Raw genomic sequence first — 25,606 nt, forward strand, 5'->3', positions numbered from 1 at the left:
AGCAGTGGTATCAACGCAGAGTACTATTAAACGATGTAAGATTGTGATTAGTAAATATATTTTTTCTAAAGGATTATTTTTTTATTCTGTCACAGTTTTTGATCAATTTTAATCACATTTATTCAAAAATAGCGTTTACACATACATACATACATACATATATATATATATATATATATATATATATATATATATATATATATATATATATATATAATTAGAATACATTTCAATAATAACAGCGAAAATAATTGTTTTGATAATAGTTTCATGCGGTCATAAAACTAATCAATTATTTAAGAACAGAAGATTAATTTTGAACTCGAAAGATCTTAAAGACGATCGCTTTTCATGGTGCAAAAATAAATAGATTATAGATAGATCTATAAAGGGTAGTAAAAAATTAAAAATTAAGTTATTATAAATATTATTATTTAATTCATTCTATTAAATAAATTCATGTCTGATAACTCTTAAATTATTTCAGCAAGGAATGTGCAGATTTCAAAAGGACCTGAGTGTTGTCAATATAACGTCGTGGGCAATTTTACCTGCTCGGGACGAAAAAGCTTTGGAAGCAGCAGTAGCGACCATTGGTCCCGTAGCCGCCTCTATAAACGCTAGCCCGAAGACATTTCAGCTTTATCAGTTAGTATCTCATTTTATTTGCTCCGAAAAAAGAAACGCACTCGTGCAAATTGCTGCTAATGAGCAACTGACGTATTCGCGAATCGCGACGAACGTATCGCGATGTTCAAAATATATGTGATAATTTCAGACACCTGCTATTTATTACGCAAAACCACAGAAATTTTGCATTTGCTATAACTTATGGCGTTTATAGCTCCACTAATTGATATATGAAAGAAAAAAAATGCGCGTCAATGGAAAACGTGATATTACGATGCATTCAGCGTAAATTGAAAAAAAAAAATTATGTAGATAACTCGAGCAGAGCGATGACAAACGGTTTTCTTTTTTCTTGCGCAGATATCTAATCACAAGCGTAATCCAACAATAAATAAATAAATTCATATTTTAATCGATCTCTCGACATATATATCGGCGCGATTTCTCGAAATACTACGCAAACAAAAACGTCACTGTCGGTTTTACGTGGATTCAACTTTTGATCGATCGCAGCTGATTATTATTATCGTTACCAGGTGCGCATTTATTTGAACAAGTACTGATCTCACGTGATCGAGTTACATCGATATTTCAGCTTTTAATTACTTGACGATGAACTATCGTGCTATCGAGTCTACTAAATTCTGAGAAAGTTATTAATACCATAAAAGTTCTCCAATCGATAATTAATTAATTAAAACTTTACTTTGTAAAATTTTTATATACTTGATATTTATTTAAGAATAAGAATTTAAGTAATGATATTTAAATATGTTTAGATTTTTTAAATATATTCGAATGTTAAATTATTCAAGTCCCATAATATCCCCGACAAACTCGACTAATATACAATTGGAAATGGCGATGCTGCGCGTACTATCTTTATATGAAAGGCGTGAAGATTGAAAATTTTGCCCGAACCCCCACCGAAGAAATTGGTCGAATCGAGTGATAACCTTTTACTCATCGCCAATATGATAACCCTCATTCATTTTAAACGCCAAAACGCAGTCGTTGAACTTGATTCATTCTAAAGGATTGACACTTTCGAATGCTTGTGTCGCAAGTTTACAATAAATAAAGAAGACTATGTAATGTATATTAATTGGAAACGCGATCGTCAATAATAGCGTATATATAGTTCACGCGGGTACAATGTCGGTAATTCACATTTTCTAATTGGGGAACGTATTTCTCACGCGATGTATATTTTTCTCTTCTATTCCGATCTTTATTTCGCGTATCGGATTTGATATATGCCAGGATGTTTTGCTCCGCTTAGCAGAAGCGAATCATCTAACTTTAGTTTTTTATCAACTGCAAATAATTATCATTACATTTATACATCTCGAAAATTATCACATTTTACATATATTCGTATCAGAAATAACTCTTCAAATATTAATAGGTATTTTTATTTGTGTGTAGTAAAGGCGTCTATGACGACTACTTGTGCAGTTCAGACACAGTAAACCACGCGATGTTAATCGTCGGATACACGCCGACAGAGTGGATTCTGAAAAACTGGTGGGGCGACAATTGGGGCGAAAATGGCTACATGCGATTGGCAAAAAACAAAAATCGCTGCGGTATAGCAAACTATGCGGCTTATGTGAAAGTTTAAGATTCATTCCTCTTTAATACGGTCGCGAAAAAATCTCTCTTTTTTATTTGGGTATCTTAGAAAAATATATACATATAATATATTTATATTAATTATATTTTTATATCTAAATAAAGAGCATTTTATTTTGATTTTACGCAGCGCTCTCTTTTCCGATAATATTAAATAAATTGATTTTTTTCTATATATTTCTTATCAACTCTAACGTTTAAAAAGAATTAATGAAAAAAGTGATAAAAATATTATAGGTTCAATAATTCTACTCGCTGATATAATTCTATCGATGTTTCTACCATGGGATGGGGTCGAAGATCGCATGTATTCGAGCGATTAAACTTCGGGTAATTACTAAGGATCGCCGAACATTTATTACATAACAGCCATTGACCGCAGGACGGACGGTCGAATACCAGATACCAGACTTCCGTAACCACATAGGATCCCGGGGAAATTTAATCGAACCGTACAACCGCGGCACGATAGGAACGTGGAGACTTTGCCCGATCGAAAATTCTGTCCAAAGACGAAGTACACGACTAACCGGGACATATCACCATGGCATTTCCACAAAAGAGAGAGAGAGAAAGAGAAAGGGAGACAGTGAAATACACAGGAGGAGAGTGATGGACCAATTTGTATGTCCGTAGATAGATAGAACTCGATGGATACTAACCGTGTGACGCAACGTCAGGTGAAACCGTCACGTAACTGCATAATGCTACACAGTGATATAAATCCAGGGACGCATCCTGCAAATGATTTGCGTACACACGATTTGGATACGAGGAATAAAAATGAACTTTTGTCATGGAGAGGTAGAAACAATAATTGCACATTTTTCAACAATTAATATGTTACATTTAATATGCGTCATTATAATAAGAAAATAATGGACGCTAAGTATTTTCTGATTAGATCTGATCAGATAGATAAACGGATGTCGATCGCCAACGAAAAATTTTCGTGTATATCAGAGAGAGATTTCTTTCTTACATATCTTAAAGAGAGACATCAAATATATTTCCCGTCGAAATTTAATACGAATTCTACGAAAAATCACTTTGCATTCATGTCGCCGTAAAAGATAAATATACAGAAAATTCTGGCAACTTGCCATCGTTCGTTTCATAAGTTTCGCGCGATTAAACGTACAAATAATGGCGCGTCCCGGCAAATAAAAGTTTTATTCGAGCGATTGCACGTCACGTCCAGCGCGACACGATGATGCAGCAGCAACCCAACGGAAAGAATCCCGAGGAGCAATATGTTCGGAATGCATTGTCGCAGCTTGGGAAGCCCTCTCTCTGATTTTCCGATATCACATGCAGCCCCGAGACCACGCAAATTCCATCTCTCTGTTCGGAGGTCGGCTGCGATTCATTGTTCGTCAGATGGCAATGGGCGCAATCCGTCCCGGCGCATCCTCGATTGTTATCCGGCAACATCTCTATCTGTTTCCCATCTGTTAAACGACGTCTCGACGCATCCCGCCCCTCGAATCCCGGTCCTACCAGCTCTGCATCCTGCTGCTATCGGCAGCTCGATACAGACCAACAAGCTCGTCTTCCTCCTCGGAACATCATGAATTGAAATTTGACAAATTCTTCAGTATTCATATAATATTCGTATCATATAATATTTACTTGAAGAGGAAGTTATAAGAATGCAAAGGATTAAATAAAGAACCGAATCACATTTTAATAGAAATGCCAAATTTTAACGTATTTAATCGTACTTTAATCATATAATATTATATTTTTAAACACAGTTTTTTATTAAAAAATAATTTCAGAAAAAAGAAAAAATCTACAAAAAATTATCTTCATTGTATACATTAATAGTGCAAGTAATATATCCGACAAGTCGAAAAGGAGAGTCACTTCTATTCGATATTCTATCGATCTATCGTTATAAGAGGCAAAAATAAGAGACGAAGGCAACGAGAAAAAATAGAAAGAGAAAAAGCCGCGAGGCAATCGGTCGGCTTATTGTGAAAAACCCAAACGCGACGATGAGTCTCTTGCGGAGACTTCGCGCGGAATATAATCGTTCGTAATCGGATCAAGGGGAGTAACATCCTGATTTACGAACTTACTTCTCCTTCGCCCGAGTCTCCCCGGCTCTAATCGCCCTTATCTCTCATTCTCACGGCCTTCCGTCGCTTCTCTGGGGAGATCCGGAACAAGAATAACTTGAAGAAGGCGAACAGGTTGATGGTCGCCATGGGAAAATCGCCAGATCCTGCTTTTAACGTCACCGCGAATCGTCCGATCGATTTGCTTAGATTCGTTTTCACGTGACTCGTACGTCGCTGTACTCCTAATCTTGGAAAAATTCAATCAACTGATAAATGATGCTGTTCTATAAGATTTGCTAGCGATCTTTACGCTTCGTAACAGTAATAATAATGCTAACGACAGTATGAGCCAAGTTTGCGGATGTTACATTGTTGTTTACGAGATATTGTGATATATGACGATGCTGCAATTCGTTATTCAGCTCGCTGCATTATTCCGGTATATATATACATATATACGTACGCGCGCGTGCACGTACTTCGGACGCTCTTAAGGGACTCCCTGTCCTGGAGGACGATAAATTCTGTTGCTCTCACATTTTCCGTGACTCCTAGTACGTGAGAGGATAAGGATAAAGCGGACGATGAAAGCTCGCGGCGTACTGAAAATCCTCGTTCTTATTTATTTTCCCTTTTGTTCGCTTGCCATTCGTCATGCTGCTACGCCATGCCGGAACGAAATGAAAAACGTATTGGAAACGCCGAAAATGATCGCGAGTCACGTGGAAATTATGAAAGGGACATCCTTGTTCTGTCATCTGATATCGCGTCGTCGCGTAAATAAGATAACGATTGGGAAAAAATTAATTCCTCGTCGATACATAGAGTAATAAAGTCTTATATTTACCGCGAAAGATAATCACGTCGAATTTTAACTGGAATTATAATAAAGTTAATTTAGCTAAGATAAAGAAAGATATTTTGATTGTTGAATAATTAATTATTAATGGGATGTAGAAAATGAAAAAAAAAAAAAATAATCTAAATATTTTTCACATTTGTGAATATTTTCATTTTCTGTTGTGAATTATTTCTTACTTATTTCTTGCTTGATAATAAAGTTGTTACTTTCGTTTACTTTCCGCATATTTATGTTACGCATACATAAAAATTACATAAAATCTTCTAAATCACATTTCGAAAGAAATTATTTAACAACGCTTAATAACATTGATTCGCTGATAAAATATGGATATCGCGATATCGTAAACGCGGTATGCAGTACGTTTTAAAGCCAAGGTGGATAAACGGTGACGAGTATGCGAGATGCAAACATGCCCCTTATCGGTAAGATCGATTAAGCCGACAAGAAAGAGAGAGAGAGAGAGAGAGAGAGCAAGATTCAAAGATCGATCGTCCAAAACGACGGTGACGGGAAGTGTGCTTAGATACATATGTGAGACAGAAAGAGAAAGAAAAAGAGAGGATGCTCTCTTTCTTTCATTCGCGTGCGTACATATGACGCGATAAGTATTTTCCGGTGAAGGAAGAGCCCGTTGGATTTTCCTGTCGCGACGCTCCTCTAAGAAGGAGCATCCTTATCCTTATCCCGAAGACGAGCGTTACAATGGCGTCTCTCAGCCGCGCTTCCGTCATCTCTTCTCGAATCGAGTATCCAAACATTCATCGATAAATCGCATCTGTACGATAGAAGATGAGCCACCTGCTGTGCGAATGTAGCGAGGTGAATATTTATCCGACCGCGAAATGCACAAAAGGGATGTTATACTCCCCGATACATGTCGAGGGCGCCGATGCAGTTTCTTACATGCCCGCACGTTCGCAGATCGTAAAGGGCAACAAATTGCGCCTCGTGATAATAACGATAAGGTATGTTTTCGTATATTCTGTACCGCCGTAACCGCTTCGTACCCATTCGTTTTAAAGTGCGATAATATTATATTGGTTTAGCACAATGTTTCGTCAGTCGAATGATGTTGAATTAAATCGTACAAGTCTTAATTTGATATTTTCATTATATATTTTCTTTTGTTTGTTAATTGTCCGTAAATTTCAATGAGGATATAAATAAGCAATATTATAAATTATTAGATATAAAAATATGTAGAAGAAAAGTATAAAAGCAATAATATAAATACAAAAAATAGGATAAATATGCAGAGAATGTGCAGAACCATATATATTGTATACTATATTAAATAAAATTTATAATAATTTAATATGTTATTCCCACGGTATATATGTTTACTAGTAAAAATAAGTGTCATAAACAAACAAATAAAACAAAATATAAAAATAATTATATAAACAGATAAAAAATACATAAATATATTTTTCTATTGCGTTGAGATATATTATATTTCATTAATGTTGAGATATATTATATTTCATCATAAGATGATAAGCTCATAGAACGGTATCGAGCAAATGTTATAGATATCATTTTTTTAAAAAGACTCGTTAATTCTCTTTTGATCAGATTTAAACTTAAGGACCTGTGAAATGACCCTGCCAATCGCCTTTAAGCGACTTCTTATGAAAAAACTGCACAAAGATAATACGACGATGAAGTGATCTTTGCACGAGAAGAGCGATTTAACTTCAATCATCGAATCATTTTTGCAAATACCGAGAAAATCGTATGACATATAAAATGGATACTCATCTTCTCGGTTTTTGTTCTATCACGTTGCACAAAATTCGCTTTCTTTTTCGAAATTGTAATCATTCTTGTGTCTGCTCATCTATGGATCCAATTATTTTCCTTTTGAGAAAGAAAGAGAGAAAAAAGAGAGAGAGAAATATATATTAATTTTATTTCAAAACTAGATTACAGAAAGGAGTAAGAAAAAAATAATTTTCAGAGAAGTACCCATTAGATTTTATCAAAACTCGTTTAATCAAAAAAAACTATTCTTCTTATCTCTCTCTTTTTCTTTCATCCTGTTTTTATTTTTATCATTTTAGAGTTTAATTACCTACAGTGTAAAGTTCTTGAAATTGATATAGAAAAAAATATATAATAGCAATCTTATTAGAGTTTAATATGAATATTCTTGTTTTTATTCTTTATGAAACAATGCAGAAATATTTCTAGTTTGTTATTGTTTGTTTGTATGCTCCAAATACTGGAGCAAAATGATTAATTTTTCATTCATCTATACAGCGCGATATAGCCGAGAAGGTCTGTAATTGTCCAATTATCCATGGCTTATTATCGCTTCGTTGTTCATTATATAAGAGCGTCCGTAACTGACGGCAATTTTAAATTACTGTTGCCCACGCAACAATAAAGTTTTGCGCTGCCATTGGTTCGCGTCAAATCCTCCACCTTTGACGACATCGCGTTAAAGTTGACGAAACCGCGTATCGTTCCCGTTACACGCGACGGAAATTAAATCCCCCGGAAAGTTTGCGACAAAAGATTTGTCTGACAATTCTCACTTCCTCGTTTATTGTTAAATTCGTGAATTAGTCGTATAATCCGAGGCAATTGGAGGAAAAAAACTTATATTTGTTAGAAATACAGTTCCTGTAAAGTAATGAAAAATCTGTATGTTAACCTACGCGTGTGTAAGTATAACGATCAAAGAATATAAAAATATTCCTTATATTAAAAAAGGATATAAAAATATTTCTTATATTTGCGGATATTCGAATATTTCTTGTATGTTATGATAAATTTAGAAATATTGTTGGGACTTTGCCGAGCAAACTTAGCCGTCACCGATTTGACTGTGCCCTTGAGTCGTGATTCTATTATTTAGCGTTATTATTGCCGGAGTCTCTCGCGGTTTTTGTTTTAGTGTTATCGTCGAAGGTTCTGGAACGTACGTGCCCGATATCGAGGTCCCCCTGGAACCCCGTATCTCACGGTTGGGTGGATCGAGAAACTCGGCCCGCGGGGGAGCGGGACCGAGGGGGTGGGGGTGTGAGGGGAAGGGGAGGGAGCAACAGGCGAAAGGCAGTATCCGTATTTTTGGAATTAGACAAGCCGTGGCCGTTATAAGCGATAGAGTGAGCGAGTTTTGAATTAACGATTCCTTTTATACGGTGACGAATAAAGTGACATTGTGAACGATCGAACGTAGTGCATTTCCACCCCAAAATATTCTCCCGCACTCCGAACTCCCACAAGCGGACTCCAATCGAGCGAGTTGAAAACCTTCTACTTCGGCGAGGCCCTAACAAATATATATTTTTTTTAAGTAAGAAAAATGACATACATAATTTAAAAAAAAATTTTTTTTTTTTTTACTATCTTCTTGTAAATGAATATAATTTCAAAGATATGGAAAGTCATGAATTTATATTTGTGTATGTGTGTATATAAATATAGGACAATTCAACGCTGGGAACCACAATTTATATACATATATATATATATATATATATATATATATATATATATATATATATAAAGTTTTATTTAGTCTCTCATTCAACAATATGGCAACACGATAAATTTTGTTGATAAAATATTGACTGCGCATATATATATGCGCTTTTGTTCCTATCAAATGACAAACATAAAATATTATTATACATTATTTGAATGATGACGTTACATGCGCGCGTAAATCAGTTCGAAAAATTATACATTTGATAATACCGAAAATAAGATAACATAAACAAGCACCGTGATTTTGCAAATGAGAGCGACGTGCACGAATTACAGATTACACGCGTGTAATTCATATCCAGCGCAAATTACAGGATAATTCAACGCTGGACCACAATTTGCGAATCATAAAGTCCGATGAATTAACAAAACGAGAACAAAAAAAACACTCAAATATCGAAATACGGGACGCAAGAAAGACTACCTTCATTGCAATTATTATTGTCAAACAGATAGAAATGTGTATGTGTGTGTTAAGGCGCTTAGTGCTTTTTTTTTTTTTTTTTTTTTGCAATTGCTACTCTTCTTATACAAACTTTTATCGCATGATTTATTAAACTAAAAGTATGAGGCGTAAAATTCAAATGCAAACGTGTTTCATGCTACAATGTTTTCCAGCAAAATGGCGTTATCGAAAGAAAGCGACTCACTATGCTCGATAAATAAATAATCTTGGCGCCTCAAAAAGTATTCGTCGCATTTACGATTTAAATTCGCTTGTATATGTCAGAAAAAAAAAGAAAAGATAAATACTTGACATTTCCGGATTAACGAGATGGGTCATCTTTCACGAGAAACGAGATGAGCACTCCGATGAACCACGATTTGTAAGCCTCAACTCAAAGAAACGCTGACACTAATCTGCGGCGAACCATATGTCAGTCTTTTTGCAATAAACATTCGCTTTATAAGCGCACTCAAATAAGTGTAATCAAGCGATACGAATATGTGTCATTTTGTTACTATTCGAGCTCAAATTCAAAAGAAAGGAATAGTTATAATCTCAGAAATTATTTTTGATGAGTCATGACTTTCTCTCTCTCTCTCTCTCTCTCTTTCTTTCTTTCTTTAGAACAGAAATAAGTTATAAAAGTAAAACTGGAAATCAATAATAAAGACATTTAAAAATATAAAATTCAAATTAATTTTAGCTTTCGATTATACATATGAAATATTCATTTCATCTTTTAATAAATCTATAAATATATCTATTAAAAAGAAAGAAACATTAATTTTCTGTTATAAAAAAAAAATTAATGCACGTATATATAGCAATTTCGAAGATATATGCTTTCTATCTATACATAAATCATTCACGAAAGAAAGTTAAAACATTTCATCATATATATATATATATATATATATATATTTTATCTCGCTTCATAATATCAAAGAACTACATTGATCTCATCGAGAGAAACAATCTTTTACGGTTCACCGAGATGTCAATAAACGAGCAAGACACCTTCCACCAAAGCGGCGATAAACTCCAACCTACTAAAACAGATTTGAGATTTCAGGAACCGCCAATGAACCACCCGTCTCATCGGCAGCATGTTCGCGGCGCGTGCTTGAGCTGATATCAGCATCGCCCTCGCCCTCATCCAATCCGTATTGGTCCCGGCGGCTGCGGAGCAAAGTTCACGCAGCCTCTACAGAGTCAACTACATCACCGGATCGTCGTAACGATTCACCTCCAGTCTCCGTGAATGCGTCGTTGAAGACGTCGGTCGATCCGGAAGAAAGTCGTCCTCGGGAATCGATCCGCGACACGATCGGATGTCGACCTTTCCTCACGTTCGTACAAAAGTCGCTGCCGACTCTGCAAGTTGATATTTGCAATGCAGAAATATAATAGTGTTTAAAGAAGTAAGAAGAATGAAGCTGTAATCGACAACATAGTTCCATAAATCACAATCTCGCGAGATATCGACTCGCTGATTGTAGTGACCCATCTAATCTGCTGCAACTTTGTAAATAAGATTGATATATTATTACGTAAATTGGATAGTATCAATGAAATTTTCAGAAGAAAAGAGAATCCCTAAAAGATCGACATAACTCGAATGACATAAATCGACTTTAAAAATTATACATATATTATATATATTATTTTCGCACGAAATATCCATGCATCAAAGACAAATCCTAATTTCTAGGCTTAAAAATCGCCGATAAAATATTCGACATTTTCTTCATGATATATAGAGGCCACTGAATGTTACAGAATATATACCGCCGATTAAATTCGACGTCCATCAAACTCGGTGTCGACGAAATAGTTAAAATATTGTCGAAACATTATTGAAATCAGCTAAAGAAGAAGACAAATTAAAGAAGAATCGATTTAGATCAATCATTGTCTGAATTGCGATAGAAAAATGCATCTATTTATGGCCTTTTTTATTATGTTCCTAACGGACGGCATTGTGGCCGACTGGTCAAAGATGACCAATCCATTGATAAAAGTATGGTACACATTGGTCCCTCATTCGTCGTCCGAATTATTGACTAGTGAGGAAAACGACTGCATCGGTTGCGCGCAGAATAAGGTCAACATAATCGATCCCGACCCGTTCTTGACCGAACTGAGAGTGGAGTACGCGAAGCAGCAGATCCTGAAGAAGCTGCGGCTGTCGAAGCCGCCCGAGGTCTCGATGCCGCTGTCGACTTTGCCGAAGCCTTTGATAAACGGCAATGTGCTCGAGCTTCGACCAGGAGCACCGCCCGAGCCGGAAAAACCGGCGGAACATTTCTACGGGAAAACTGATCAGGTCATCGTATTCCCGAACGAAGGTACGATTTTGACGAGTCGAAGTAGATTATTTAATTTGTGATTATCCATTTTAATCTTAAAATTGGTACAGAGAAAGAAACTATTTGAGGTAACAATAATATATATATCGTATTTTCCTGCTGCTCAAAAGAAAAACATTGAAAAAAAATTTATTTTATCCCAGAAAGATGTCACACAAGCAATTAGGTGATTGTAACGTATATTTAACAAAGCATAAAAATTATCTTGATAAATGTCTTATACGTTTTTACAATTTTGTAAAAAACATATACGAGAGAATTATAGATGAGAATTTATCACATACTATATCTCTCACGTGTAAAGTCGAAAAATTTCTTAAACACAAATTCGTGAAAGAAAATTTTAAAAATATTTTTCGTTTGCATAGTTTTATATTTGTAGGCTGTTCCGAAAATATTCAACCACTTGCAGATTGTTAATGAACGGTTATTCAAGCTCAATTTCTAAATAGATAAAAAGTGAAGAACGAATAACATGTGAGAAAATACACATCGTTCGCGAATATTGAGCGTTATTCTCATAGTACAGTCCTAGTCTCCGAATGCTCGAATGCGAAATAAAATGAATATCGAGCGTTCGCATTTTTTTCGAAGCAGTATAGATGAAGTGAATCTGCAAATGAACTATTGTACCAGAAACGTATCCGAGTACTTGATCGATACGACGGGAAAATTAAAAAATTTATAATAAATCGCAAGAATGTGTGTCCGCGAGTAATAAGCTATTAAATTATTAAATAAATTTGCGTATATAATTTTTACTTTATTTAATTTTTCTAAATAATGGTTCAAAATTATAATAACCAAAATTATTTTCGCGATTAAGTGCTAACATCGTTATTAAAAATTATTAAAAATTTAAAAGCTCTGAATTTTAATCTCTTTACGCGACTTGTATCGCAACATTAAGTATTAAATTTTCTGCGTCATCATCCATCATTCAATTTCACATTCGCACACATCCAGCGTATTCACACGCGAAGCTGACCATCTTGCATCGAAAGCTCACCTCACCGACAAGCTCGTTTCTTTCTCTTTATGTACAGCTGGCTGGCCGTTCCTCTCGACAACCCCTTCTTGTCCAGCCAGACGAGAAACACCGACGGGGATATGAATATTGCGTAATTGCACGGCTCTCTCGAAATAAACGAGAACCGGTAACAATGACGGCGTTTCTCTCTCGCGGCACAGTACTTCTGGATAGAGGTACCACCGACGACCGACTGGGACCATGAATTTCAAATTTTCCGCGGCGATGCAAATACGGAAACCGCGCGAACGATGCACGTACGAATCCCGGTGGCGCGGCGGAAATTTACCTCGAATTACGACGCGAAATCACGGTTCCGACGTTTTAATCGTCCGTATGAATCATTTTCGATGTGCTCGGCGAATTTCTTAAAGTCACGAAGAAACCTTTCTCTTGATGACTCGTCCTATCCGCAGACCTCTGTTATTTCAGGATTTTCTCGAACACATAAACAGAATAGAAGAACGAAAAATTGAGTGGATAATCAACGCAGCTTTTCGTCTATGTTTTTATCACGCGACGCGACGATTAAAAATACCAAGCATTAAATGCAAGTATATATACGCGTCACGCGAAAGTTTTTACATTTAAAGTCAGCTGTTTCCATTTTGGCATTTTACCGCGTCATGCAATTTTATTCGCAACGAATGCATAATTTACGAACACGTAATTTCTTGCCACGGAATGTAAGAATACGATAATGGTTCATTGGCTGCACGAATATGTTAAATATTAGTATCCCGCATTTTCTTTTCACATTTTTTACGCAGTGTTTCTCGTACACGCTATTGTGACTAACAAAAAACACCGACCATGATTACGATGCTTTTTAAATTTCTCAAATAAAAATCAATATATCCCTTTTACTATTCTAGAACGAACTCATCTCTTATCTTCTATATTATGCATATAATTGTTTATTTCAATCTTTGTATATTTGTATCTTAAGAAAAGGAAAGAGGGAAAGACAAATTTTTATTATTTTTTAGAATTATCAATCTCATATCTCTTCGATTATAGTTTGTTATGTCAATCTCTTTATGCTCTTGTAATCGCATTTCATTTTGCGTGGAAGTGTTTTCGTTTTTTTGGAACCATTAGTTTTAACAAACAAGTTTTAATTTTTCAAGCATCACGCTATCGAATTCTCTGTTCTCTAGATTATTTAATAAAATTTAAAAAAATTTTAAATTCCGGGATTAATTTACGATATCTCTATTCACAATTCGTGAACCAATGTTTTCTGTATTCGTATTCGCAATAATACCAGATTTAAAAAGGAAGAAATGTATAATCGTGTTTCTGCACACTCGCGATGACATGATGTTAACTGTAGCCCGCAGCCATTAGTATCCAATGACACGACATTACATATATTTTATATCTTCCTTTCCGATACGAAAATTACACAAACCGATCCGGCGTAGTCCAATTCACTTTTTATCTAATACCAACATAAATCTAACGCGGGCGCACTACACGCACGCACGTATATAAGTCGTAATATCAACGCGGAACATTCGGTCTCGTTATTCCGCAGTGATTTCAGCGCGAGAGCTACAGATTACGTTGGTCGAGGCCAGCGAACCGAAAGTGTTCATCGCGCAGTCAAATTCGCGACATCAGAAAGTAGTTCACGCTCAAGTATGTCCTGGAGATACGTCGTAATTCGTTCTGCGAATATCTCGACCCGGAAATCGTGCATGTAAATGTAAAACTTATGAGCTTCGAGGATGCACGAAGGAAAACCAATATGAGCAAATTTTTAACGTTTCGCGAAATCAGCGATATCTCACATCTATGCTACGATAATCTTTGAGTGATCTGGAAAATTGTTTACGTTCCGACCAATGTCTTATAATATTGTATATCGGCAAAATTCAATATACTATTTTTTTAAATTATTTGTATTTGATAATTTGATAATTTTATAGTATTATAAAGAAACTATGGAGGATTTCCTGGGAAAGAAGGAGATTCGTATATGTTTAATGTATAAATATTATTCTCATTTTGACGGATGCAATAAACACGCGTGTATCGAGCGGATGAGAAAAATACATGATGTACACCGAGAAAAATTCGGCGCGCATGTAGATATACTGCTACTGACATTTGGCACGTGTTATGTAAAAACGATACGGATTCACTATAATGCCTGACGTTGTATAATCCTTGGCTATAAATCATGCAAAATTGATGATCGGTCGCGGTGTTGATCAGCCAAGAATCCGTTCGGAAATAATTTCGACGCGCTTGATAGCGCGTTACATCGCGGAATCGCTATGGAAGTCGGCATCGATTAAAAGTTGTAAAACCGTTTTTCATGTCAATTTTTATTATCAAAAATCAATGATTTTAATTTAATAAAAATTGAAAATTGATTTTTAAAAATTGATCGAAAATTAATTTAATTGAAAAAGAGCAATCTAGAACTTTTATTGTAATAAATTGCAAAATTCCTCCTTCATGTATATCGCGAAAAAACAAATAGTTTAATAATTACAATCCAACAAATATATATATATAGAAAATATAAATGGTTAAAAATAATTATTAAATATCTTGTTTCTTTTTCTCTCTGTCTCTGTATAATTCTTCTTTACAATAATGGATTTCTTTTTATCGCACGTGGATGATTCAATTATCAATGTTCTGTTTAACTTCACATTCACTTATCGCACATGTTCGCTCAGAAATATCCTTTGCCGCACTTTGACCCGGCTTTGTCGACGGCCTTTTAAAGCGCACTTTTCCACATAATTGTGGTTCCATTTGAGGCTTACTTCGAGTATCATTGTAAATTGCAGACCGATCACGTAAAGCCAAAGGCGTAATCTCAAAAGTCTCGAATAACTGAGTTTCCAATATCATTCGTTGGCGTACTAAATTAATTTGTAATAGGATAGCCCGCAAATATGCGTTCGTCATAGAGAATAGGCAACCGGATAGCTATCTGATACTCTCACGTCAAATGAGAAATATTAAAATTATCGATAAGATAAAAAATAAAATAATTTATATTCGCACATCGTTTCTTTTTTAAGAAACAATTTTTCTTCGCGTTAAATATATTCTTGATAAACGAGATTTAAGGATTCACTGTTCTTTTCTTTTCCCTTTATTTTTTAATTATTTATTAATAATTTTTCCATTTATGTTTTTACATCAAATATCCTAAGTTCACCTACATATATATTTCTAAAATTATATAATAAAACATGTTTATATATATATATATATCGCGTTTAAATATATCATTTTCCACATCTAAATTAAAAAAATCTCAAAGTGTCAGGGATCAAAGAATTTGGCAAGAAAAGTCAATTCATTATCTACGATCGGATTTTCTTTTCGGCCCTTTGCGTGAAATCTCCCAGTCAAGCGAGTTTACTACGCTCTCTCGAGAAAACGATCGAAATCCGATGATTTCGTGTGTTACAGGTGTAGACCATTCGACGAAATATCGTCAGAGCTCGAATCACATAACGGGCTTCAACTCGGCGGCCTGTTTCACGTTTAACCTGTCGAACGAGATGCTATACGTCGACGTGACTTCGGCGGAACTCTGGTTCTACAAGGAGCAGGTTGAGAATGATGACGAGCTCAACCAGACCTTCGTCCTATCCGAACTCGATCATTGGGATCTGGGCGGCAGATTCGAAAAGAACACCGTCATGGCAATCTTCGAAACCGACATTAGAGGTGGGTAAATGTCGGATAGAATTCTACCCTCTTCCACCATCCCCTTCCGTCCATCAGTCACGAATCCATGCCGCACAGAAATCTTCCACTGCGAAATTTCGTTATCCCGTAATCAGTGCAAGCACTTGCGAATCAGTCCCCCATTGCACATCACATTTTCGCTTCTTACCGAAAATTTGATACAAATGACAAAAAATAATTTTCTCATATCGCGGAACAATTTATAATATTTATCGCCACGAGATGTGATTATCGAAAATTTGAATTTAAAACAGGGATTTATCAACGAAAATTTATACGACAAGATATCATCGTTGGCATTTAAAAATCGTGAGAAGCGAATAATGGATACAATACAAATAAGCACATAAGAAAAGGAATTTATAACAATTAACATTGGTTTCTATCGTCTGCTAAAGATTACCGAAGTTGTTATTTAGCTCTGATATGAAGGACTTTAGACCGATGAAACAATAAGCCGAGAAAAGCATTTCTACAATGATATTGCCTCTTGTATAAGTAAATTATCACAATGTAAATATGATTTATTACCCTAAATGATGGTCTGAGTGAATTAAAGAGATAAACATTTATTCTTCTTTCATACAATTGACATAATTTCATTTTGTACTACATTTTACGATTAATACTTTAATTAATATTTCTTCAGTAATATTCACAAGTGTTTACCAGAAAAGTATTACTTAATAATGTTGACAAAAAATTGCATGTAGAGTTTTATAGGCAAAAATTTACCCTCTAATTACTTAGAGTAATTTAATTAATTTGGAGTAGATCGTATTTTTTCTATAAAACGTTGGGGGTTTTGCGATGTACAACGAATTTCTCTGGATTCGTCATGCAACGCTGCATATCATGAAATACCAATCTTTTTTTCTAGAGGGTTGGGTAAAGACAGACATAAAATTTATGGCGAAGAAATGGATAGATCGACACCGATTGAAACACGCCGTTCAGATAGCTTGTACCACCTGCTCGACCGACCACGACATCGCGCCAGTATCCGTCGAACAAACTCTGAAGCCGTTTTTGGTCATTCACACGGCGCCGTTGCCGCAGAAAAATAGGCCTAAAAGGAATTTGAATTGCCTGCCCGAGATGAAGGAGTGTTGCCGAGACGATCTCTATATTAACTTTCGAGACATCGGCTGGAGCGACTGGATTCTGCATCCGAGCGGATATCACGCGTACTTTTGCCGAGGATCCTGCTCCACAGCAGCATCCTTAACTATCAGTGGTTCATCTTATAACAACGTTATTAGGGTGAGCGCTCTTTTTCTTACATTTTTCGAAGTCGCGGTCAAAGATTTAATTAACAATGCTTAATCATACGGATGTAATTTGAAATAATTTAACAGTGGAAATATTTTTCTCCTTCAAGCAGTATTAATAACACTGATGACATTAGTATGTGAAAAAGGTTACTACTACTAAATTTAATTAATTTTGTGATTTTGTGATTTGTCGTATAAATTTAAATTTTTTAAATAAGTACTTAAAATTTATTTATATTTTACTTATTTTTAAAATAAATGCTTGTAATTTAATATTTAAGATTTTGAAATTTTTCAAACGAGAAGATAATTATCTACTTGCTATATATATTTATAAAGATATTGTCTAATAAATATCGTTCTCAACTTTATTTCTTTTATTTTTTAACACGACTAATATATTTTTCATTATACAGTATCATTCAGTTTCCCTTATTATCGCTAAAAATTGTTATTTTATTCTTATGTCTCATATCAATATCTTTCACAATTATATGAACTCTCGGATAATAATTAGCTAATCTTAATGCGATTATATTATTGGCTATTCTGTCCCATCTACATTACAATTTATGTATGTTGCATAGAAGGAAAGAAATACTTCCGTATTTTATCTGTTTAAATAACGTGGCAATTTCTCTTATCTCGCTCATGTCAGATCGTACGGAGCGCAGACGCGTAACAACCGATTATCGCGCTGCGGAAGAAAATGTGTCGTCAGAGTAAGATTTATATTCGTTTTTTCTTTGTAAAAGGAAGTGGCGCGGAAAAGACGCTGACGTCGCGTGTCTCTCACTATTTCGAAAATTGCGTATCTCTCCGCGGTCTTACCGGCGATCGTATAGCGTTACATAAACGCTGATATGTCGAAGACTTATTAATTTTGTTGATAACAGTCTCGGAAGCTAATGATTGGAAAACTATTCCACATTATTTCGTTCTATTGAGAAAATTGTTAACGTCTTAAACATTCCTATCTCGAGTAGAATTTTATCTACAAATTTGGTTTCCATGTGTGATAGTACTCGAACGAAAACTTAATCGAACATGTTCCCATGATCCTTTGTGTTTCTTTAATACGAAAATTTGTCATTAAAAGAGAGGGAAGTTTCGCACATAGCTCTTTTATAATTCTAATTCTATAAAAAATGTTCACACCAGGCAAAATAATTCTTTCCTATCTCTTATGGCCAATTTACGCTTTACTTAATGTTAAAAATATAATCGTGCTGCATAACCGCGTCCTTTATTACCCGCATTAATTGTTAATAAAAGTCGGGAGGAGGCACTCTTGTTATACTCGCGGCACATAACGTAGATAATATAGTTTGCAACTTGTAACGATAATAGGGCGTTAAGACTCCATTATCACGCAACGTAAAACCCCATTAACTTACGTCTATGCTTTCTGCCATATACGAAGCGTGACGCGAGAAATATCGTTTGCATACGCGAAATGGAGATGATTTTCTTACGTTCAATAGCCCGCGGGCGACTGAAAAGAACGGTATATTCGCTCTCTACCGCTTCTCACATCCGTTCTCCCTTTCATTATTTCTCACGAAACGTCTCACTATTATAAAACACCGAGCATTGCGTCAAGTCGCGCAAAAATGATTAAAATTTATTTCAATTTTGACAGTCAAATTTCTAATTAATCTAAAACTATCTTCCGGAATAAGAGCAATGTATTAATTATCTAATTTATTATTGCGGAAATTAAATAAAGTTTATAATTAATTTTAAACAACTATTAAAAATTTCTCTTAAAAAAGCAGTTACATCTGTATCTCAATTATATTCATATATTTTTTTCTAATTTCTCAACGAAATTATTTTATTCTGTAAATATCATATTTAAAAAAAAAAATATTTGAGAACAAAGAGATAAAAAAAGTTTCATCATATTTATATGTTCCATACAAAATTTCTTTCATATTTTTTATTATAATTTTAAGTCTGTTTCCACATAGTTTTATAAAATTTGAGCTGAAAAGTTATATCAATGATAAATTCATTCTACTGACAATCGCAATTCTCAGAAATTATTAAACGCAAAAATATGCGTTACTTCTTCTTGCAGAAGTTGTTGACCAAGGATGGGAGCCAGCAGAGGAGTAAGATAGTGCCGTGTTGCTCGCCGACGCAGCTCGCTCCGCTTCAGCTACTATACATCGACACGAACAACACGATCACGCAGAAAACATTGCCGAACATGGTGGTGGAGGCTTGTGGTTGCATGTGACGTCGTATTGTCCCGAAGACGGACGGAGTGACGGACTAGTTACTCTCGGTTGCGAGAAGGACGAGACGATTGATCTCATGCTCTCACCTCGTACCAAGAGATTCTCGCTTGCGCTTAATTACCGCGAGTCTGAACTTTCGCTCGGGTGCTAGCAAAATCCGTACGTCTCGTTTCGAAGAGATCGGTCGTGTAAAAACGCACAGGATCAATGATGACCGAAGCGTTGAGATATCACGGCGACAATTAGGAATAAGAGCACATTGTCGTTACGTCACGCTATCGGCAAGCTCACTCGCTTTATATTATGTATATTACATTATAGATAAAATTATCGTCGATCCGTGAATCTTCTACAATCGATATCTTTCTATTTTATTCGTCAACTGATTTGTATCGTTTCGTAGAGAATATTGATAAATTTATCCATAATTTTTACAGTGTGAGAATCACCGATAAAAGACACGATATTAACCATAAATTTCAGTAAAATATTCGAATGACAAATCATAATAAACGGATATAATACCTACGTATTATAATATGTCCGTTCGATAATATAACACAATACGACAAAACATGAGTTTACATGATGCAAGTACGTCTTTACGTGAAATCTCATACTTGGGTTGATTGCCCGAACCGCGAAATCGACTCGAGCGAGCGCTTGCGGTACCATGGGAAATTAAGGCGTAAATTAAGGTGAGCCGAACCGTGGAGAGAGCTCGTTACGTATTTTAGCGTAGATACCGACACCCTCGCGTATACCCGTATGTACGTCTACAAGGCCGATAGCGAGAGACCCTTCGGGCAATTTCGACAACGAACTTTATCCCGTCGCGTCTGACTATGTTAGGTCTTTTCTACTGTTTCTATTGCGAATCTCCATCGAGAACCTTCTAGCGAATATATAAAGACCTTACGATTACATCCTGACAAATTGCTCTCTAGTGTAATACACTGAGAAAAACAAGTTATCAATTTGATTAAATTTGTCCAACTAATTACTATTTCTTTGTATTTCTTTAATTGAAATATTTAAATATTTAAATCAAATACGATATATTAAATCTAACATGACGTATATTTAACTTAAATACTTAAATATTCCAATTTAAAAAAAAAATACAAAGAAATAGTAATTAGTTGGACGAATTTAGTCAAGTCAACAATTTTTTTTTCTCAGTGTACGATATACGATCTAATTTAATTCTTCGTAGAGAAAATTATGAGATTAGAGTAATTTGCAGGGGAATATCTTTCAGCTCGATTTCTTATCTGACTGACCTCATCCTCGGACAACCTTTTCTCTTCGGTTATAGATTATCGTCACGTTTTAAGAAATTATAGTAAATAATGTTGTCTTATTATTGAGACGATATAATAATTTTGTATAATATATCTGATGAATGGATTGAGCCGCCTAAATCAATTGAATTAAATACTCTCGGTCATTTCGATATGAAAAGTCTATAAGAAAAATATATCTTCTGCGTATTAATTCCTGTCCTGAAAAAATTGCGAAACTGTGTAATGAAATAATATAACATGTACTTTTCGAAGACGGCGACAATTTTGAACCGACGATACAACAAACAACGGACTAGAAGCCATACAGTATTTTCACGGGAAATTATTCAGCGCACAATCCGTTAATTGGGCCCGATTTGTATTTAATTTAGCCACATCGTGACACGTGTATTTGTAGAATTTATTTATTACTAGGACTTTTAACGTAGTCGCTTTGTTGTTTGACAATTGGCTCACGGGCACGACTGCTGCAAGCAATACAATGCAATAAAATACAATAGCGATTATTCTAGAGATAAATATATGGCATAATATTGATAAGTATATTATTAAACAACAAACTATAAGCACCGACTGTAGTTGACACGCCAAGATAAACGACGAGAGCTTGTCGGAAGCTTCCGAAGCAATAAAAGACGGCCCGATATTATCGAGAAGCGAGATAAGTATATTCGCGGGAAATAAATTAATTTTTTCCTGCAATGTCGTTCAAGTACACAAAAGCACCGAAATTGACTTATTTTCTTTCATATTTCAATCTTCACGAATCTTCCTCCAATTCACTTTAATTAATCTTAATTTAATTAAAAATAATATTGTTACTATATAAAGATCTTAATAAAATTTTAATTTTTCTATCTCTGAGGTTATATATTATTTGTATTACGTGTGATCAACTTTTTCACTAGATGTGTTTATGTTATAAATAAATAAATATGTAAATAATGTATTATTGAATTTGTAATATATATTTTAGTCAAATTCATTCGCGCAGAATTTAATATTATAGCACGCAAAATAAAAAAAAATTATTAATATATGAGCTGTATTTTCTGTATGCAATATTTTTATGATATATATATATATATGTATGTGTGTATATACATCAACCGGGATCTGTCGAAATAAGTCGCGTTTAAACTCACGTCACATATTTTTCAGCCACGCCCGAAAGCCCGGCTAGGGAGAATTCATCGGAGGCGGATGAGGGCAAAAACTGTGGACGAACTTCCGCGCGGCTTCGAGAGTGGATTAGCGGGTTCCTTTCAAAAAATACATTTCACGTTTCCTCCCCCTCCTTCATCCCTCTGGCGTAACGCTCGATAAACCTTTCCCGAGTAAATCCATCTCGCCCGGTTTCTCCCTCGGCACCATGTAAATATATCATTCGTGTTTTGCTGTACGGTGCCACGTCTCTGCAAATGAATTTCCTGGAGCACTTCCTTCCTCCGTCCGGGAGACAGACACAGAAACGGTGGCGAGGAGGAGGAGAAGGAAGAGAACGAGGAAACGAAGGAAAGAAGAGAGAGAAAGAGGCAAGGGAAGAGAGAATGTGGCAAAGTGGAGTAGGATGGCTACGAGGAAGTGAAGAGAGACGGGATAGGAAGTGGAAAAGAGAACAAGTACCAGGCAGAGAGCGAGAGACAGTGGGTAGCACTGTACCGCGGGATCGAAATCGAGTATGTCCTTTAGAGACATTTATGCAACAGGGAAGTAATAGTTACCGCGACTCTGTACGAAACAAGTGTATGTCTTTGGTGACACCAACGAGATAATGTAATCTTCACTTACATGAATCTCCCTGTCTTTCGTTTTGCTTTCGTATCGAATTCTCGTTATTCATTAAGGACAGCTCTTTTTATATTTATGATTCCAAACAGAAATCATAATATTACTGCAAGAAGTAATACGTTTTTCTCTTCTGTTTATTCTTTCAATATATATAGAATTCATACATGTTAAATTTGCATCCTAAAATATTTCTTTTAAATTTTTTAAAAATAAAAATTTTCTATTTTACGCACACGCAATCTTATTTTTAGAAAATTTAAAAGAAATATTTTAGAATGCAAATTTAATATGTATTAGTCGAAATAGATATTGGCATTACAATAGATTAAATGTAATGTCTCATTAATTTGTAATATATTTATAATTTATGAAAATTAAAGAGACGGAAATGACAACTATAATATTAAGAATCGACACGTCAATTTTTAATATTTAGAACGCGAATATAATATATGGTAAAATAATAATTATATATATATAATTTTCTCTTATCATAAACACATATGTGTGTTTAGTTAAAGAAATAAGGAAACTGAAAGATTTCCAACCTCAGCGACTTTATATAAAAATGCCAAGGTGCTTATATACTTATGTGCTTCAATATGTATCCTAACATAGTATATGGAGTGAGCTATTATGGTATATTTTTACACACATAAAAATATAAATTATTTTATACAAATTTTTTATAAAATTCCTTTAACTCTAATATAAATTAATGTAGATAACACACGGGTGTAAAGAAAGAATTTTTTGTTTAACAAGTAAAATAATTCATAAAATTCCAAATTTTTCTTTCCATTTGCAAATATTATTCATTATAAAATTAATATAATTCTGTTATGACTTAAATTAAATAATAATATAATCAATATAAAATTTATCAAAATAAAATTTATTCTCTAAATATAAATTTTTTCCCGTTAAAAATTCATTTGTAATATTATTGTTGGTGTTCCTTTAGAAAATATGTACGAGTTGTGTAATGTTATGATATAAAACAATATTATTACAGAGTTACATAAAAACTTCAAAATTAATAGGACGTCAGTGTTTCAAAGACAAGTTAATAATATCTTAAATTACGAGATATATATATAATATTGTTCCCATTTTTCATAGAATGACGTTGTTTATTCTACTCCGAAGACGAAGAGGAAGAAAAAGTTTTATGTTCGCATCATTATATTTTTCATCTTATTATGCATAATTGAGGAGAATCGTATTCATCATTCTGTTCTACATGGCTCGATCGATATACTCGGTCAAGACGAATCCGGCGTCCAACCAGGTTTTGTTACGGCACTACAATATTTATTCGTTCGCGTTGGCAGTCGTAGCCGGTTAACGCGCGTTTCCCGCACGATAACGAGTTTAACGTTACGTGACGCCGCCTCGCCGCGAATTAATTGCGTCCGCGCGAACGCGAGTGCGAGTGCAGTGGTAATTTCGATCGCTGCCGTTGCTACTGCACTTCGCCTGTCAATCAATCGTGCGGAATTGCGGCCGGTGGATGTATTCATATATATTGTATATGTATGTGCGCGCGCTACGCCACCGTCTGTATTATTTTGCTCCAAAGTCCGGCGATTACTTTAATTAAGCATTTACTGATTGCGACGGAAAAATGAAAATAATGCACTGACATGCGACAGGGCCGTATCGCCATGTAACATCGTGTGACCTTTTTATTCACAGCTATATCTTAAAGTCAGGTATCAACTTTAATTCGTGGCTAATAATGCCGCAAGAAGACGTTCTTAAGAAGTGCAAGTTATATAGGAGCTACGTTGCAAAAAACGTGTGTGTATTATGAATTTAAAGAAAGCACAGCAATGTTTATGTTTATGGAATTAATGTACATTTTTTATAAATTTTATTAGAAATTTAAAGTTTCTTGTAAAGTATTTAAATAATTACAAAAGTAATTGTTATATTAATTATATCTTTTGAAACATATTGAATTCGTTAAAAAATAGAATTTTATATAAACAATAAAAAACTTTTTAAAATAGCAATTTAAATTTTATAACGTTACACACACAAATAATAATAATTAATTTCTAGATTAATTCTCCTAACTTTTATTTTAAGAACTTTAATTAAGGGCTCCTTTATCAAAATATATAAAATTATGAAAACAGTATCCGATTAAAATCGTCCAATTAAAATATAAAATGTAATATTTTCATGGTTAATATATGTATATAATACAAATGAGAAAAAAAAATATTGTAGTACCGTAACACAATAAAAATGATTGTTGAAATTAATCGACTCTTCGACAATAAATATGTATTTTTCACATTATTGCCTCGAAATTACTTCGAAATTTGAAAATTGATGTAAATTTTAATGAACGACAAAATTAACTAATAAAACTATTTTAATTATTTTATTGATGACTGACTTTAATTATCTCATCAGAATTATATTGAAATTTAATTTTCTTGCTTGATTTTTAAAATAGTGTATTTTAATTTCTCGATACCAAAGAGTTCTCTTTCACTCAATTTAACAATTACTACAATAAATTTTAAAATATTATTTAACTGCACTCACTATAATTTCGTGGAGGAAATCGTTTCAGCTAACAGCGCTATTCGGCCATTTTCTCATCTCGCCCCACAAATTCGCATCCCGATATTAGCAGCAATCTATATACATCACAAAAAAGATACTACATTATTAAATATTCGTCACGAGGATGACGTTTCCAGA

General features: G+C 34.5%; 2 protein-coding genes across 2 annotated transcripts in view; both read left to right on the forward strand.

Annotated features, from left to right (window-relative positions):
• Window positions 1-2,300, forward strand: part of Ctsl4 (Cathepsin L4) — a 5,755-nt gene extending 3,455 nt beyond the window's left edge. Inside the window, exons 4-5 of the mRNA XM_070294294.1 lie at window positions 488-648; window positions 2,059-2,300. Coding sequence (XP_070150395.1) covers window positions 488-648; window positions 2,059-2,254 — 357 coding nt within the window. The 3' untranslated portion in view covers window positions 2,255-2,300. The remainder of the gene's footprint in view (window positions 1-487; window positions 649-2,058) is intronic.
• A 6,008-nt stretch (window positions 2,301-8,308) lies between these two features.
• On the forward strand, window positions 8,309-20,853 carry Daw (activin beta chain dawdle). The gene is made up of 5 exons (XM_070294586.1): window positions 8,309-8,500; window positions 10,215-11,490; window positions 15,986-16,246; window positions 17,148-17,530; window positions 19,625-20,853. The coding sequence occupies exons 2-5, from the start codon at window positions 11,076-11,078 to the stop codon at window positions 19,784-19,786; spliced, it is 1,221 nt and encodes a 406-aa protein (XP_070150687.1). The 5' UTR covers window positions 8,309-8,500; window positions 10,215-11,075; the 3' UTR covers window positions 19,787-20,853.
• Window positions 20,854-25,606: the final 4,753 nt, after the last annotated feature.

This window comes from Polyergus mexicanus, unplaced genomic scaffold, assembly GCF_030449975.1.
Source record: "Polyergus mexicanus isolate NDT 795.1 unplaced genomic scaffold, iyPolMexi1.0 SCAF_4, whole genome shotgun sequence".
In the NCBI taxonomy this organism is placed as follows: domain Eukaryota; kingdom Metazoa; phylum Arthropoda; class Insecta; order Hymenoptera; family Formicidae; genus Polyergus; species Polyergus mexicanus.

What these genes read in the sequence shown, in the direction of transcription:
- Daw (XM_070294586.1), top strand. Translation starts at nt 11,076, where the DNA reads ATGCATCTATTTATGGCCTTTTTTATTATGTTCCTAACGGACGGCATT. An exon ending in CATCGTATTCCCGAACGAAG is followed by an intron (nt 11,491 to 15,985) that starts GTACGATTTTGA and finishes CGTGTGTTACAG; the next exon opens with GTGTAGACCATTCGACGAAA. An exon ending in CTTCGAAACCGACATTAGAG is followed by an intron (nt 16,247 to 17,147) that starts GTGGGTAAATGT and finishes CTTTTTTTCTAG; the next exon opens with AGGGTTGGGTAAAGACAGAC.